Below are 16968 nucleotides of genomic sequence, written 5' to 3'. Positions count from 1 at the left end.
ATGAATACCATTGGTCTTGAGAACTGTTTTTTCCACAGACAACACTAAAACTGAAAATACCGTCCAGTGAATGCAGCCTTACATAACGCTTCCTGAACTCCACCCTTTCCTAGCACTTCCTGAAGGCTGTCCCTGACCATTGTAAGAAATTAGAAACGAAAAAATGGCTGACAGCACTCATAGGCTGGAGCGCCCGTCCAGGTCCAGGGAACCCACTAGGACCATAAGGAATTCCAATAATAGAATAGATAGACAGCGCAGTATATGTTGTTGTCTATTAAAGCTGTTCCTGTAATAACCTTTCCCTAAGTAATTGCAGCACCATGTTTTCGGATGAGAATGGTTTTGCTGCACCAAGTGCGTCTGGAGTCGATTGGTTGCTTGGCAACCGCTGCTGGTGGACTCCTGTGCGCGGTGAGAGGTGGGCGTGTGGCGCTCTCTGCCGCTGGTTGGCTCTTGACACGATCATGTGACGAGGGCTGTTCCGGGCAGTAGTGCGCATGCGCGCCTTGGACATATGATCAACTGATGATGACGCACTACACTTCTGGTCTTGGTAGGAGTTATCGCATTGGTGGGGAGGGATTTTTTGGCCATATGGGAGCTAGTGATTGGCGTTGGGAATAGTCATGGCGACAGAGGAAGCTGGACAGCTATTGGCTCTATCATGGACACGCTGAATCATGTGGATGGACGGTGATTGGATGACGCTACCATGACAACCCTGAAGCCGGAACTCGATTGTTTATGTGTCTTTGTGATCACTGCAGTTTTCTCAGTTTAGGTGGGCAATAATTATCTGCTCTATATTATGGTAACATGGGCGGTTGGGGCTTTTTAATGTAATATTGTCTGATGTTTGTTTTGATATGAATTTACACTGATTATTTGTTAGTGGGTGGCTTGATGGGGATTGGTGCCCTGCGTGGCATACACCCTATTTAAAGCCGAACCCAGGCACTGTATTGTATGCTTGACAAAGACCCACTAGGGTCGAAACGTTGCTATTATGGCTTAATAAATCCACTGGCTTTTTGACCATACACCTGGATGGAGCGCTGTCTATCTTTATCATTGTAAGAAATTAGTGACTGAAGCAGTGATCAAATCATTTTTTTAAGGGTAGAATTTTTTTTTAACCCCTTTCCAACCTCAGACGGGATAGTACGTCTGAGGTCAGAACCCTGGCTTTGATGCTGGATTGCTGTGAGCGCCACTCTGTGGTCGGCGCTCATAGCAATGCTGGGTTTCTGCTGCATAGAGGTGATCTGTGCATCACCTCTATGTAGCAGTGGCGATCGAGTTGTGCCAGCTACTAGCCTGCCATGGAGGCTATTGAAGCATGGCAAAAGTTAAAAACAAAATGTTTTTAAAAATATGAAAAAAATATAAAAGTTTAAATCACCCCCCTTTCGCCCCATTCAAAATAAACCCCCCCCAAAATCAAATATACACGTTTTGTATCGCCACGTTCAGAATTGCCCACTATGTCAAGAAAAAAAAAAGAATTTACCTGATCGCTAAACGGCGCAGCGTGAAAAAAATTGAAACGCAAGAATTACGTTTTTTGGTCGCCGCGACATTGCATTAAAATGCAATAAGAGGCGATAAAAAGAACGTATCTGCACCAGAATGGTATCATTAGAAACATCAGCTCAGCACGCAAAAAATAAGCGCTCACCCGACCCATTATCATGAAAAACGGAGACGCTACTACTTTCCTAAAATGGCGCAATTTTTGTTGTTTTTTAAAGCAAAATTTGGATTTTTTTTCACCACTTAGATAAAAAAATAATCTAGACATGTTTGGTGTCTATCAACTCATAATGAACTGGAGAATCAAAATGGCAGGTCAGTTTTAGCATTTAGTAGACCTAGCAAAAAAGTCAAACAAAAAACAAGTGTGGGGTTGCACTTGGAATTTTTTTCCCGTTTTCTAGTACATGACATGCTAAAACCAATGATGTTGTTCAAAAGTACAAATTGTCCCGCAAAAAATAAGCCCTTACATGGCCATATTAATGGAAAAATAAAAAGTTATGGCTCTGGGAAGGAGGGGACCAAAAAATGAAAAACGAAAAAACGAAAATACCCAGGGTCACGAAGGGGTAAAATGAGTGTTAACCCTTAAAGGGGTTATCCGCTACTCGGCCATCCTCTTCTTAATTGCTATATTCCTTGAATAAAATAAAAACACGCCTCCAGAAGAAGCTGGACAAAATGTGTCATGGTGGAGGGACACAGATCCAGATACTCATGCAGAGATTGTCTTTATTTTAAAAGGTATTTACAGTTTATCAGCATATGTATGATTGTACTGTACCTACAGTACAGAGCAAAAGTTTGGACACACCTTCTCATTTAAAGATTTTTCTGTATTTTCTTGACTATAAAAATGGTAAATTCACACTGAAGGCATCAAAACTATGAATCAACACATGTGGAATTATATACTTAACAAAAAAGTGTGAAACAACTGAAAATATGTCTTATATTCGAAAAAAGACATTCTTCTTAAAAAGAAAAACTACCATAATGGTGAGTGGACTACAAAGTACGATATAAAAAAGAGAAAACTCAGGAGTTTGACAATAAATGGCTTCACCCAACCACTAACCACGAGTGGAGAAAAAGTTTTGGTGTTATCATTCATATTCTCTGAAAAAAAGGCCAAGAAAGCAAAAATTCTGCCGGGTATGTAAAGTTTTGAGCACAACTGTAAGAGGAGACGTAATGGCTGTCTACAAATATCTGAAGCGCTGTCAAAGTATAGAGGGATCATCCTTACACTAATTATCACATGGAAACTTGAGAATCAATGGAATGAAACTGAAAGGGAGAAGATACAGATTAGAAATTATAAAAATCTTTTTGACAGTGAGGGCGATCAATGAGTGAAACAGGCTGCTACGAGAAGGGGTGAGTTCTCCTTCAATGGAGGTCTTCAAACAGAGGCTGGACAGACATCTGAGATGGTTTAGTGAATCCTGCGCTGCACTGAGGGTTGGACACGATGACCCTTAGGTCCCTTCCAACATTCTATGATTCTATTATTCTAATTTATTGATTAGTTTACTGTTTCATTGGTCTGGTGTTCACTTTACTCCTAGATTGCTGTTTTGTTGCTTTATGTTCATTGAAGTGCTATGATATAGTCCCATTTCATTAAAGGACTTTGTGTTATTCACATAAAATAAAAATAGTCTATACTTACTTCCAGAGATGTGCTCCGGTGGTCTGCTGACCGCTTGTACTACCCCGTCCAAGTATTCATCCTTCAACATAACAACATAACAAGTGTTTTAGCATCAGTGTACTCAATATTTTCAAATTGTGGGACAGGGCCAGGTGGATGGCAAACATAGCGAACAACAGCCAGCAGAGTCATCAAAAAGCAGGAGTGACTGTTGCATGACTTGGGGCTCAAACTGCTTGCCAGATTTGTAAGGGGGTGAGATGGAAGACAGTTGCCCAAGGGCCGCAGGTGCAAAATCTGCACTTTCAGCAGACGACGGGGTGCAAGGCAAAGCAAAGGGACTGAAGGCACTCTCAACCAACTAATCAAAAACCACCTTTACTTGTTCTGGCCTCACCATTCATCAAACTGCTCTCTCTGGCCTACAAAATTACACAGAATGTCCTGTCGCCTTCTTATACATAAGGAGTATTACAAGGCCTGTATACAGAGAGAGCATGGTCAGCAGATAATTGCACTATTTTCAGAGTACCCCCCCAAAATTAATAAAAACAAAACAAAATACAAAAACAGTGTTTCTTACCTCCTCATCCTACGCCTCTTCCACCTACACCGCCATCTCCACCTCCTCCTCAACCACCTCCTCCACTTGGATCACCACCTCTTGGTTCAAGATTATATTTTTTTTTTTTCATTTTATCTTATTTTAAGTCATTTCCCTATCCACATTTGTTTGTTGGGCAAGTGTCCTACTCTTACCCAAATTTAGCTTCCTTTTGCAGCCCCTACTCCATTTTACAGCCATTTTACAGCACTGAAGTTTGTGTCCTAATTGACTTTAATGGAGTTCGTAGCCCTGTGTCAAATTTGAGTCCTGAACTGAACTTTTTAAAAAGTGAACCCCGTGAACCCAAGCATCCCAGTAATAGAAATCTATCAGAGCTCCTGCTGAAGGTTCTGATTCTGATGACTGATGACTCTATTTTCCCTTCTCTTCTGTATGTACACAGGTCTTTAGTGGAGAAGGGGGTTTAATATCTAATGTTTTATGTAGAGCAGACAAAAAGTATATAAACAAGGAGATACATGGAGATGAAAATGCATGAGTTTTAAAGTTGTGCTGTTTTCTGAAAGCAAATAAAGAAAGTGGTTATGTTCACATCCAACCTATATTAATGGGAGAGGCAACCCTTCAAGAGAAAAATCTAAAACTTGAATCAGGCTGCAAATGGCATATCAAGGTGTCTGAAGTTGAATTTAAAATAAACACTTGCATATGTAAAATCATGTTTCTCCATGTAAAAGATGTCCGTAGCCTTTAAAGGGAATCAGTCAGTAGGATTTCAAACTCCTATTTCACAACCTACAGTATATTACTGGGAGAGGCAATTCTGAAACTTGATTGTTCTTTCCTGAGAAATCCACATTTGAATTGATATGTAAAGGAGACTGTAGATATGAAACCTCTGTCACTTCCGATATGTTCCCCACACTGCGCCGTCTCCTCCTGCTTGACTTTAAAGGGAACCTGTCACCTCCCAGGCGTTTGTAACTGAAAGAGCCACCTTGTGTAGCACTAATGCTGCATTCTGACAAGGTGGCTTTTTTAGTTTGGGTCCATGGCACTGCTGAAAGAATCGTTTTTTAAATTTGTCCCTCATACCTCGAAATCGCCACAGGGGCAGGTGTTTTCCCCCTAATCCAGACGCCTCCCAGCCGTCACTCATGACCTCTGTGTGCCAGGCGTCACATCCTCTTCTTTCATTAGCGTTCCGGGCGCCTGCACTATTATTTTTTTTTTCGGGCATGCGCAGTTGCGCTGCCTTTCGAACTTACAGCGCAGGCACCAGGGATGCTAATGAAGGAAGAGGAGGCGGCGCCCGGCGCACAGAGGCCATGAGTGATGGCTGGGAGGCGTTAGGGGGAAAGACCTGCCCCCATGGCGATGGTGATGGTAATGGCGTGGTTCATTACAAGAACCCTAATATATCCCAAAATAACTGTAATTGGGCTATTTACTATCTAGAAAATAGGCAAGACACCGTATAAAATAGGTTCACAAAATATTGACAAATTACCTATAGATATGTCTATTCCTTCTTTGTAAAATTTGCAATTATTGTTTTGCAGAATGATCTACTAGACACAATTTCATCAAATGAAGATACAATTACGAATGTACAAAGTAAGAATAACGTGCGATTTATCTTCCATTATGGATTCAGATGAATAATTGTTACATAGTACAATTTTATATATATTATTCTTAGTTACTGAAGATTTAACTGATCTAAATAATTTGCGATACTTTGTGTATTCACATTAATATTTATTTATTTTGATGTATAATTATTGTATATGTACATTTTGACTGCACAGTATGCAAATATTACACATTCTACAGGGGTTTTGTTACTAGACCATGTATAACCAAGTGCTTTCATATATCTAATATTTGGAAATATTTATAAAAGGCAGTACATATTCCCTATTACTGTACACCATATCTGCTACAGGGGTTGTATTAACCATAAGTTATTAAATAATGTGTATGGTTCCTAAAAAATGAGACTGTACAGTCGTGGTCAAAAGTGTTGAGATTGACACAAATCTTGGTTCTCACGAAGTTTGCTGCTTCATTGTTATTAGATCATTTAGTCATATTTTTTATGGTTACGGACATATAATTATCAGTATTTCTTAACCTTTTAAACTCAGGACAAAAATATTAAGTTTGTGCAAAAATTATTTAAAACTTCTTCACTTTGCCCTAACATACTGGATATTATTTTGGGCCAACTGACTGAAGGCAGCCCATTCTTCCCTAATCAGTGCTTTACCCCTGTCCTCTGCAGTACAGTCCCTGTACTTCTTGCAGAAAATCAGTCTGTTCTCAATATTTTTCTTGAAGAGAAGTGTCTTCTTTTCTGCTCTTTTTGACACCTGGCCAGTTTTTAAAAGCCTTTGCCTCACTGTGTGCAGATGCACTGACTCCTGCCTGCTGCCGTTCCAGAGCAAGCTCTGCACTAGTGCTAAACTGATAAAGTAGCTCACTCCTCTTTAGAAGAAAGTCCTGACACTGAACTTCTTTATGTGCCCTAGAGCCTTCTTCTCAGCTCAGCTACTGAATCGCTATTTCTGAAGTTTTTGTGACCCAATATATTATTTATTTACACTTTTTCATAACAATCTAGCATTAATGAAAATTGCCACTATAAATGAAGCAAAAAAACAATGAGAAAAACAAAATTTGTGTTACTCTCAAAACTTGTGAAATCTCATGCCAACTATGCAATTTATGATTAAATTGACATGTGGTGCATGTTTCAAATCTGCAAAGTGAAAATTTCTCTTTTGGGTACGCTGAGTTTTATGTGCGGATTTTTCACATACACTTGCATTGATACAGGAGATCTGTAGGTAAAAAATGCGTATGTGTTTTTTGTGTGTATCCGATGCGCAAACACATAAAACCACATGTAATCTGCACATAACTATATCAATTAAATTTCGTCAAGGTCAAGTACCAGGAAGCGTAAAAAGCTAAGCAGCTTTATTTAAAACATGACATACCAACAAGAGTCAAAAAACGCTAAGTCAAAAACGCAATAAAAATGCACGTAAAAAAACACACAGAATAACACATTAAAAAACACAAGTAACCTAATTTACTTTATATTCGCCGAAATGGTGCAGAATATATGCAACATCAAAAACTCAAAAAAAACTCATCGGGAAACCATAGACTAACATCTAAATGCAGCGTGCAAAGTACATGTCTCCGGCCTCCACATCATGCCTCTAAGGTTGAATTTAAGCATTAACTGATGGAGTCTTTGCCAGATTTCTTTTTTTCACCTTCACATGGTTATGGATAGGGAAGAGCAGATCCATGGATATTCGGGTTTGCTGGGTTCTGTCGAACTAGTGTTAAAAGTTCGCTTTGGGACCCAAAAGTGATCCCGAATTTGACACAGACCTGAACCTAATAAATGTCAATGGGGCCCAAACGTCAGTGCTTTTAAATGGCAGTAATATGGCTATAGTAAGGGCTAAGTGGCTGCAAAAGGAAGCTAAATGGGGGCAACAGCACTACAATTGCCCTAGTAGAGTAAAAAAAAATTTTGTGCCACAAATGAGAAAGAGATGTACATTACTGGTACAGTCTTGGCTGCAGAGTACATAGAGGCTTTTTGGAACAGCACTCCCACAGGCAGGAGTGCAAAGTACATGCAGAGGCTTTTTGGCACAGTACTCCCACAAATATGGATGCAGAGTACACACAGTGGCTTTTTGGCACAGCACTCCTATTGAGACATGAGCAGAGTACACAAAAAGGCTTTTTTGCAAAGTGCGCAGTCTATTCTGTCCCTCACTCCACAGCCTAAAAACTTGTTGATTGGCTGTGCTGCAGCTAACTGTAATAGGCATCTGAACTCAAACAGCAAACCGGACATCTTATTAAAATTCCATGTTCGGGGTTCAGTACCGGACACTAGGTGACTGGAACCCAAGTCTGGACAAACCCTTGTATCTCAGCAGTGACTAACTACAAGACGAATATGAGAATTATTGAAATATATTTAGGCATTAACTAAAAGCAGTCAGATGCCCCAAATGCTATGCTTTAAGGGAGAGCACCTTCATGTGTTCCACTACCAATGCTAACGTTATTTCTCTCACATAATTGCCATTATTATTTATGCTGCATCCTTATATTTAACATTTAAAGGTGATGTTTGGCCATAGGGTACAAATCTGCAGTCTCTCTATGTGACTGCATACTTGTGCATACGCACTGCATGCTGTGAGGATTCTCCTGGTCATGTGATCAGTGGGGAAAATAATTATTTGATACACTGCCAATTTTGCAAATTTTCCCACCTACAAAAGAATGGAGAGGTCTGGAATTTTTATCATAGGTACACTTCAAATGTGAGAGACAGAATCTTAAAATAAAACACAGATAATCATATTGTATGATTTATATATAATTAAATTGCATGGGCTGAATGTGCTTTATATACTTCTGGAAAGATTCTGGCTAGACGTGTCAGACCTCAATAAATGCATTTGTTTACACTTTCATTGAGAGAGGCTGTGCACATCTAGTTGGCCCATTTCCGCATGTATGCAAAGCACATCCTCGCCGTCACACACGCCGCTCCTGATACCAATACCGGAGAATCCTCACAACTTGCTGTGGCAATGTGGTGAAAATTCTCAAGTCTGCAGCTACATAGGGAGATTTCAGACTTGAAGCCTAAGGCCAGACAACCCCTTTAACCTCTCTTGCTTTACTCTTCCATCAATACCCACCCCTTAATATCATGTCCACTGTGATCCCCCATTTCTGGCTCTTTATTTCAGTGTGAGTTCTTTCCTCATTTTCAGTTTCATTGTATAATGATGCTTTTAAAATAAGCCTGAGGGTCCTTCTAAGCCCCCGTAATAAATACTGACATAAATATTTCACGACAATTTCTTAGCTTACTTCGCATTCGCATAATTGTTGTTTCTGCTATACAAGCTGAACAAACACCAGACTTCAATTACTGAACATGAATAGTTTCTTGACCTGTAATATAAATAGGCAGTAAATCAACATTGGCTGAAAAATAGGCAGTAAGAAAAAGGCAGCAGTAATGGGAAAAGCTTTAGTTTACCAAAATATCAGACACAGAAATATGTGTTCTTATTAACATTGGTTACCGCTAGAAGAATACAATGTTTTTCACATATACCGGTACATGTAATTTATAAATACCTGTTGACTGCACCAATATCTAAAGCCGATGGTCTTACTCCAAAATAGGTGTTGGCACATTGCCAAAATAATGTGCATTTTATGGGATGTTGGAAGTGGGATTTCTGAAATTTAATTGCAGAAAAAGATTTTGCTATAAGATATGAAAGATAATAAAAGTGTATTCCCAACTTATAAATTGAAGACATCTGACTAGTGCAGGCCACCTTATGATTTGTAGGGCCCCGCAGCTGGACCTGGCAAAAAAGGGTATATGATTGATGCCACTGTATGGCTCACTGCTCCCCGTCCCGTGCAGTTTCTCTTGAAAAGACACACATTAGCGAATGCTCGACAAAGAAAAATTTATGATGATTGAAATTTTGCAAACACTTTGGTGAATAAATGCCTTAGGGCGAGAACAGTAGCACAGCATAGGTTGCAAGCACCCGGAGCAAGGCAGTTATGGGACCCAATTGATTATTATATTATTATGGAATCCATGTGAGTTCAGTTTTGTGACAATTTTTAAATTGGAGTAAAAGATTCTGCAAACAGGGCTTTTTAATTTTGTTTTTTTTAAAGTGCCACAACGCTGAAGCTAGAAGGCTGTTGTGAATTCTGTGGCAGAGCTCCCTCCTGTGGTCACAAGTGGTACTTCGGCTGATTCTCTCTGTGGGCTTCCGTTAGTGGAGGAAAGTGGTACTGCGGCTTCTGAGTTTCCTTCCTCAGGTGATGTGGTGAAGTCGTTAGGTGCTGCTCTATTTAACTCCACCTAGTGCTTTGATCCTGGCCTCCAGTCAATGTTCCAGTATTGGACCTGTTTCCTCCTGGATCTTTCCTGTGGCCTGCTGCTCTGCATAGCTAAGTTCCACTTTTGCTATTTTGATTGCTGTTTTTTCTGTCCAGCTTGTCTGTTATGTTTGCTAATGACAGGTGTTATGAAGGCAATCCAGAAACACAGTGTGCTTAGCGATCAGAGCGCACACAGCGATCTGACAAATACCCAAAAATACAAGAACGAGCTCTGAGACGTGGAAACTCTGTAGACTGCACACCTGATCCTATCCTAAACACAACTAAAAGCGGCTGTGGATTGCGCCTAACAACTACCTAGGCAACTCGGCACAGCCTAAGAAACTAGCTAGCCTGAAGATAGAAAAATAGGCCTGACTTGCCCCAGAGAAATTCCCCAAAGGAAAAGGCAGCCCCCCACATATAATGACTGTGAGTAAGATGAAAAGACAAAACGTAGGGATGAAATAGATTCAGCAAAGTGGGGCCCGATATTCTAGGACAGAGCGAGGACAGTAAAGCGAACTTTGCAGTCTACAAAAAACCCTGAAGCAAAACCACGCAAAGGGGGCAAAAAAAAACCACCGTGCCGAACTAACGGCACGACGGTACACCCTTTGCGTCTCAGAGCTTCCAGCAAAACAAAAGACAAGCTGGACAGAAAAAAAGCAACAAAAAAGCACTTAGCTATACAGAGCAGCAGGTCACAGGAACAATCAGGAGAAGCTCAGATCCAACACTGAAACATTGACAAGGAGCAAGGATAGCAGCATCAGGCGGAGTTAAGTAATGAAGCAGTTAACGAGCTCACCAGAACACCTGAGGGAGGAAGCTCAGAAGCTGCAGTACCACTTGTGACCACAGGAGTGAATTCAGCCACAGAATTCACAACAGTACCCCCCCCTTGAGGAGGGGTCACCGAACCCTCACCACAGCCCCCAGGCCGACCAGGATGAGCCGCATGAAAGGCACGAACAAGATCGGAAGCATGAACATCAGAGGCAAAAACCCAGGAATTATCTTCCTGAGCATAACCCTTCCATTTAACCAGATACTGGAGTTTCGGTCTAGAAACACGAGAATCCAAAATCTTCTCCACAATATACTCCAATTCCCCCTCCACCAAAACCGGGGCAGGAGGCTCAACAGATGGAACCATAGGTGCCACGTATCTCCGCAACAACGACCTATGGAATACATTGTGTATGGAAAAGGAGTCTGGGAGGGTCAAACGAAAAGACACAGGATTGAGAACCTCAGAAATCCTATACGGACCAATAAAACGAGGTTTAAATTTAGGAGAGGAAACCTTCATAGGAATATGACGAGAAGATAACCAAACCAGATCCCCAACACGAAGTCGGGGACCCACACGGCGTCTGCGATTAGCGAAAAGTTGAGCTTTCTCCTGGGACAAGATCAAATTGTCCACTACCTGAGTCCAGATCTGCTGCAACCTATCCACCACAGAATCCACACCAGGACAGTCCGAAGACTCAACCTGTCCTGAAGAGAAACGAGGATGGAACCCAGAATTGCAAAAAAATGGAGAAACCAAGGTAGCCGAGCTGGCCCGATTATTAAGGGCGAACTCAGCCAACGGCAAAAAGGACACCCAATCATCCTGGTCTGCAGAAACAAAACATCTCAGATATGTTTCCAAGGTCTGATTGGTTCGTTCGGTCTGGCCATTAGTCTGAGGATGGAAAGCCGAGGAAAAGGATAGGTCAATGCCCATCCTACCACAAAAGGCTCGCCAAAACCTTGAAACAAACTGGGAACCTCTGTCAGAAACAATATTCTCAGGAATGCCATGCAACCGAACCATATGCTGAAAGAACAAAGGTACCAAATCAGAGGAGGAAGGCAATTTAGCCAAGGGCACCAGATGGACCATTTTAGAAAAGCGATCACAGACCACCCAAATGACTGACATCTTTTGAGAAACGGGAAGGTCAGAAATGAAATCCATCGAAATATGTGTCCAAGGCCTCTTTGGGACCGGCAAGGGCAAAAGCAACCCACTGGCACGAGAACAGCAGGGCTTAGCCCTAGCACAAATCCCACAGGACTGCACAAAAGTACGTACATCCCGTGACAGAGATGGCCACCAGAAGGATCTAGCCACTAACTCTCTGGTACCAAAGATTCCAGGATGACCAGCCAACACCGAACAATGAAGTTCAGAGATAAGTTTATTAGTCCACCTATCAGGGACGAACAGTTTCTCTGCTGGACAACGATCAGGTTTATTCGCCTGAAATTTTTGCAGCACCCGCCGCAAATCAGGGGAGATGGCAGACACAATGACTCCTTCCTTGAGGATACCCGCTGGCTCAGATAAACCCGGAGAGTCGGGCACAAAACTCCTAGACAGAGCATCCGCCTTCACATTTTTAGAGCCCGGAAGGTACGAAATCACAAAGTCGAAGCGGGCAAAAAATAACGACCAACGGGCCTGTCTAGGATTCAAGCGCTTGGCAGACTCGAGATAAGTCAAGTTCTTATGATCAGTCAATACCACCACGCGATGCTTAGCTCCTTCAAGCCAATGACGCCACTCCTCGAATGCCCACTTCATGGCCAGCAACTCTCGATTGCCCACATCATAATTACGCTCAGCGGGCGAAAACTTCCTGGAAAAGAAAGCACATGGTTTCATCACTGAGCAATCAGAACCTCTCTGTGACAAAACCGCCCCTGTTCCAATCTCCGAAGCATCAACCTCGACCTGGAACGGAAGAGAAACATCTGGCTGACACAACACAGGAGCAGAACAAAAACGACGCTTCAACTCCTGAAAAGCTTCCACAGCAGCAGAAGACCAATTAACCAAATCAGCACCCTTCTTGGTCAAATCGGTCAATGGTTTGGCAATGCTAGAAAAATTACAGATGAAGCGACGATAAAAATTAGCAAAGCCCAGGAACTTTTGCAGACTTTTCAGAGATGTCGGCTGAATCCAATCCTGGATGGCTTGGACCTTAACTGGATCCATCTCGATAGTAGAAGGGGTAAAGATGAACCCCAAAAATGAAACTTTCTGCACACCGAAGAGACACTTTGATCCCTTCACAAACAAAGAGTTAGCACGCAGGACCTGAAAAACCATTCTGACCTGCTTCACATGAGACTCCCAATCATCTGAGAAGATCAAAATGTCATCCAAGTAAACAATCAGGAATTTATCCAGATACTCACGGAAGATGTCATGCATAAAAGACTGAAACACAGATGGAGCATTGGCAAGTCCGAACGGCATCACTAGATACTCAAAATGACCCTCGGGCGTATTGAATGCAGTTTTCCATTCATCTCCTTGCCTGATTCTCACCAGATTATACGCACCACGAAGATCTATCTTAGTGAACCAACTAGCCCCCTTAATCCGAGCAAACAAGTCAGATAACAATGGCAAGGGATACTGAAATTTAACAGTGATCTTATTAAGAAGGCGGTAATCAATACACGGTCTCAGCGAACCATCCTTCTTGGCTACAAAGAAGAACCCTGCTCCCAGTGGTGATGACGATGGGCGAATATGTCCCTTCTCCAGGGATTCCTTCACATAACTGCGCATAGCGGCGTGTTCGGGCACGGATAAATTAAATAATCGACCTTTAGGGAATTTACTACCCGGAATCAAATTGATAGCACAATCACAATCCCTATGCGGAGGTAGAGCATCGGACTTGGGCTCTTCAAATACATCCTGATAATCATACAAGAACTCTGGGACCTCAGAAGGGGTGGATGACGAAATCGACAAAAATGGAACATCACCATGTACCCCCTGACAACCCCAGCTGGATACCGACATGGAATTCCAATCCAATACTGGATTATGGGTTTGTAGCCATGGCAACCCCAACACGACCACATCATGCAGATTATGCAACACCAGAAAGCGAATAACTTCCTGATGTGCAGGAGCCATGCACATGGTCAGCTGGCCCCAGTATTGAGGTTTATTCTTGGCCAAAGGTGTAGCATCAATTCCTCTCAATGGAATAGGACACCGCAAAGGCTCCAAGAAAAACCCACAACGTTTAGCATAATCCAAATCCATCAGATTCAGGGCAGCGCCCGAATCCACAAACGCCATGACAGAAAACGACGACAAAGAGCATATCAAGGTAATGGACAGAAGGAATTTGGACTGTACAGTACCAATGACGGCAGACCTAGCGGACCGCTTAGTGCGCTTAGGACAATCAGAAATAGCATGAGTGGAATCACCACAGTAGAAACACAGACCATTCAGACGTCTGTATTCCTGCCGTTCAACTCTGGTCATAGTCCTATCGCACTGCATAGGCTCAGGTTTAACCTCAGGCAGTACCGCCAAATGGTGCACAGATTTACGCTCGCGCAAGCGTCGACCGATCTGAATGGCCAAAGACAAAGACTCATTCAAACCAGCAGGCATAGGAAATCCCACCATGACATCCTTAAGAGCCTCAGAGAGACCCTTTCTGAACAAAGCTGCCAGCGCAGATTCATTCCACTGAGTGAGTACTGACCATTTCCTAAATTTCTGACAATATACTTCTATATCATCCTGACCCTGGCACAAAGCCAGCAAATTTTTCTCAGCCTGATCCACTGAATTAGGCTCATCGTACAGCAATCCGAGCGCCAGGAAAAAACGCATCGACACTACTCAATGCAGGGTCTCCTGGCGCAAGAGAAAATGCCCAGTCTTGAGGGTCGCCGCGCAAAAACGAAATAATAATCAAAACCTGTTGAATAGGATTACCAGAAGAATGAGGTTTCAAGGCCAGAAATAGCTTACAATTATTTTTGAAACTTAGAAACTTAGTTCTATCTCCAAAAAACAAATCAGGAATAGGAATTCTTGGTTCTAACATAGATTTCTGATCAATAGTATTTTGAATTTTTTGTACATTTATAACGAGATTATCCATTGAAGAGCACAGACCCTGAATATCCATGTCCACACCTGTGTCCAGAATCACCCAAATGTCTAGGGGAAAAAAAAAAAGTGAACACAGAGCAGAAAAAAAAAAAAAAAAATGATGTCAGAACTTTTTCTTTCCCTCTATTGAGAATCATTAGTTGGGCTCCTTGTACTGTTATGTTTGCTAATGACAGGTGTTATGAAGGCAATCCAGAAACACAGTGTGCTTAGCGATCAGAGCGCACACAGCGATCTGACAAATACCCAAAAATACAAGAACGAGCTCTGAGACGTGGAAACTCTGTAGACTGCACACCTGATCCTATCCTAAACACAACTAAAAGCGGCTGTGGATTGCGCCTAACAACTACCTAGGCAACTCGGCACAGCCTAAGAAACTAGCTAGCCTGAAGATAGAAAAATAGGCCTGACTTGCCCCAGAGAAATTCCCCAAAGGAAAAGGCAGCCCCCCACATATAATGACTGTGAGTAAGATGAAAAGACAAAACGTAGGGATGAAATAGATTCAGCAAAGTGGGGCCCGATATTCTAGGACAGAGCGAGGACAGTAAAGCGAACTTTGCAGTCTACAAAAAACCCTAAAGCAAAACCACGCAAAGGGGGCAAAAAAACCCCACCGTGCCGAACTAACGGCACGGCGGTACACCCTTTGCGTCTCAGAGCTTCCAGCAAAACAAAAGACAAGCTGGACAGAAAAAAAGCAACAAAAAAGCAAAAAGCACTTAGCTATACAGAGCAGCAGGTCACAGGAACAATCAGGAGAAGCTCAGATCCAACACTGAAACATTGACAAGGAGCAAGGATAGCAGCATCAGGCGGAGTTAAGTAATGAAGCAGTTAACGAGCTCACCAGAACACCTGAGGGAGGAAGCTCAGAAGCTGCAGTACCACTTGTGACCACAGGAGTGAATTCAGCCACAGAATTCACAACACTTGTCTATTTGTTTTTTCCTGCTTGCTGGAAGCTCTGGGACGCAGAGGGTGTACCTCCGTGCCGTTAGTTCGGTACAGAGGGTCTTTTTGCCCCCCTTGCGTGGTGTTTGTAGGGTTTTGTGTTGACCGCAAAGTTGCCTTTCCTATCCTCACTCTGTTCAGAAGGTTGGGCCTCACTTTGCTGGATCTATTTCATCTCTACGTTTGTCTTTTCATCTTAACTCACAGTCATTATGTGTGGCTGCCTTTTCCTTTGGGGTATTTATCTGAGGCAAGGTAGGCTTATTTTCTATCTTCAGGCTAGCTAGTTTCTCAGGCCGTGCCGAGTTGCATAGGGAGCGTTAGGCGCAATCCACGGCTGCCTTTAGTGTGGTTGGAGAGGATTAGGGATTGCGGTCAACAGAGTTCCCACGTCTCAGAGCTCGTTCTTGTTTTTTGGGTTATTGCCAGGTCACTGTATGTGCGCGGACCTCTATGTCCATTGTGGTACTGAATTACCTTTCATAACAGTACTGGAGACCTAAAGTACTAATGATTCTCAATAGAGGGAAAAAAGAAGTTCTGAGACCATTTTTTTTTCTTTGCACTGTGTTTTGCCTTTTTTTTCCCCTAGACATTTGGGTGGTTCAGGACACAGGTGTAGCAATGGACATTAAAGGTCTGTCTTCATGTGTGGATCAGCTCACGGCAAGAGTACAAAGTATTCAAGACTTTGTGGTTCAGAATTCTATGTTAGAACCAAGAATTCCTATTCCTGATTTGTTTTTTGGAGATAGAACTAAATTTCTGAGTTTCAAAAATAATTGTAAACTATTTCTGGCTTTGAAACCTCGTTCCTCTGGTGACCCAGTTCAACAAGTTAGGATCGTTATTTCTTTTTTGCGTGGCGACCCTCAGGACTGGGCATTTTCTCTTGCGTCAGGAGATCCTGCATTAAGTAATATCGATGCGTTTTTCCTGGCGCTCGGATTGCTGTACGATGAGCCTAATTCTGTGGATCAGGCAGAGAAGAATTTGCTGGCTCTGTGTCAGGGTCAGGATGAAATAGAGGTATATTGTCAGAAATTTAGAAAGTGGTCCGTACTCACTCAGTGGAATGAAGGTGCGCTCGCAGCTATTTTCAGAAAAGGTCTCTCTGAAGCCCTTAAGGATGTCATGGTGGGATTTCCTATGCCTGCTGGTCTGAATGAGTCTATGTCTTTGGCCATTCAGATCGGTCGACGCTTGCGCGAGCGTAAATCTGTGCACCATTTGGCGGTATTACCTGATCTTAAACCTGAGCCTATGCAGTGCGATAGGACTTTGACCAGAGTTGAACGGCAAGAACACAGACGTCTGAATGGGCTGTGTTTCTAC

At 42.4% G+C, this 16968-nt stretch overlaps 1 protein-coding gene across 8 annotated transcripts in view; it reads left to right on the top strand.

Annotated features, from left to right (window-relative positions):
- LOC138676467 (putative leucine-rich repeat-containing protein DDB_G0290503) overlaps window positions 1-16968 on the top strand; it is a 154652-nt gene that overhangs the window by 59987 nt on the left and 77697 nt on the right. For all 8 annotated transcript variants that reach the window (XR_011320786.1, XM_069765791.1, XM_069765790.1 and 5 more), the window contains one exon: window positions 5327-5381. Coding sequence is in view for 7 of the 8 variants with exons in the window: in XM_069765791.1 (XP_069621892.1) it covers window positions 5327-5381 (55 nt within the window). In the remaining variant the exon portion in view is untranslated. The remainder of the gene's footprint in view (window positions 1-5326; window positions 5382-16968) is intronic.

This window comes from Ranitomeya imitator, chromosome 4, assembly GCF_032444005.1.
Source record: "Ranitomeya imitator isolate aRanImi1 chromosome 4, aRanImi1.pri, whole genome shotgun sequence".
Lineage (NCBI taxonomy): Eukaryota > Metazoa > Chordata > Amphibia > Anura > Dendrobatidae > Ranitomeya > Ranitomeya imitator.
Note: the sequence above shows the minus strand (reverse complement) of the source record. Positions and strands in the feature narration are given on the sequence as shown.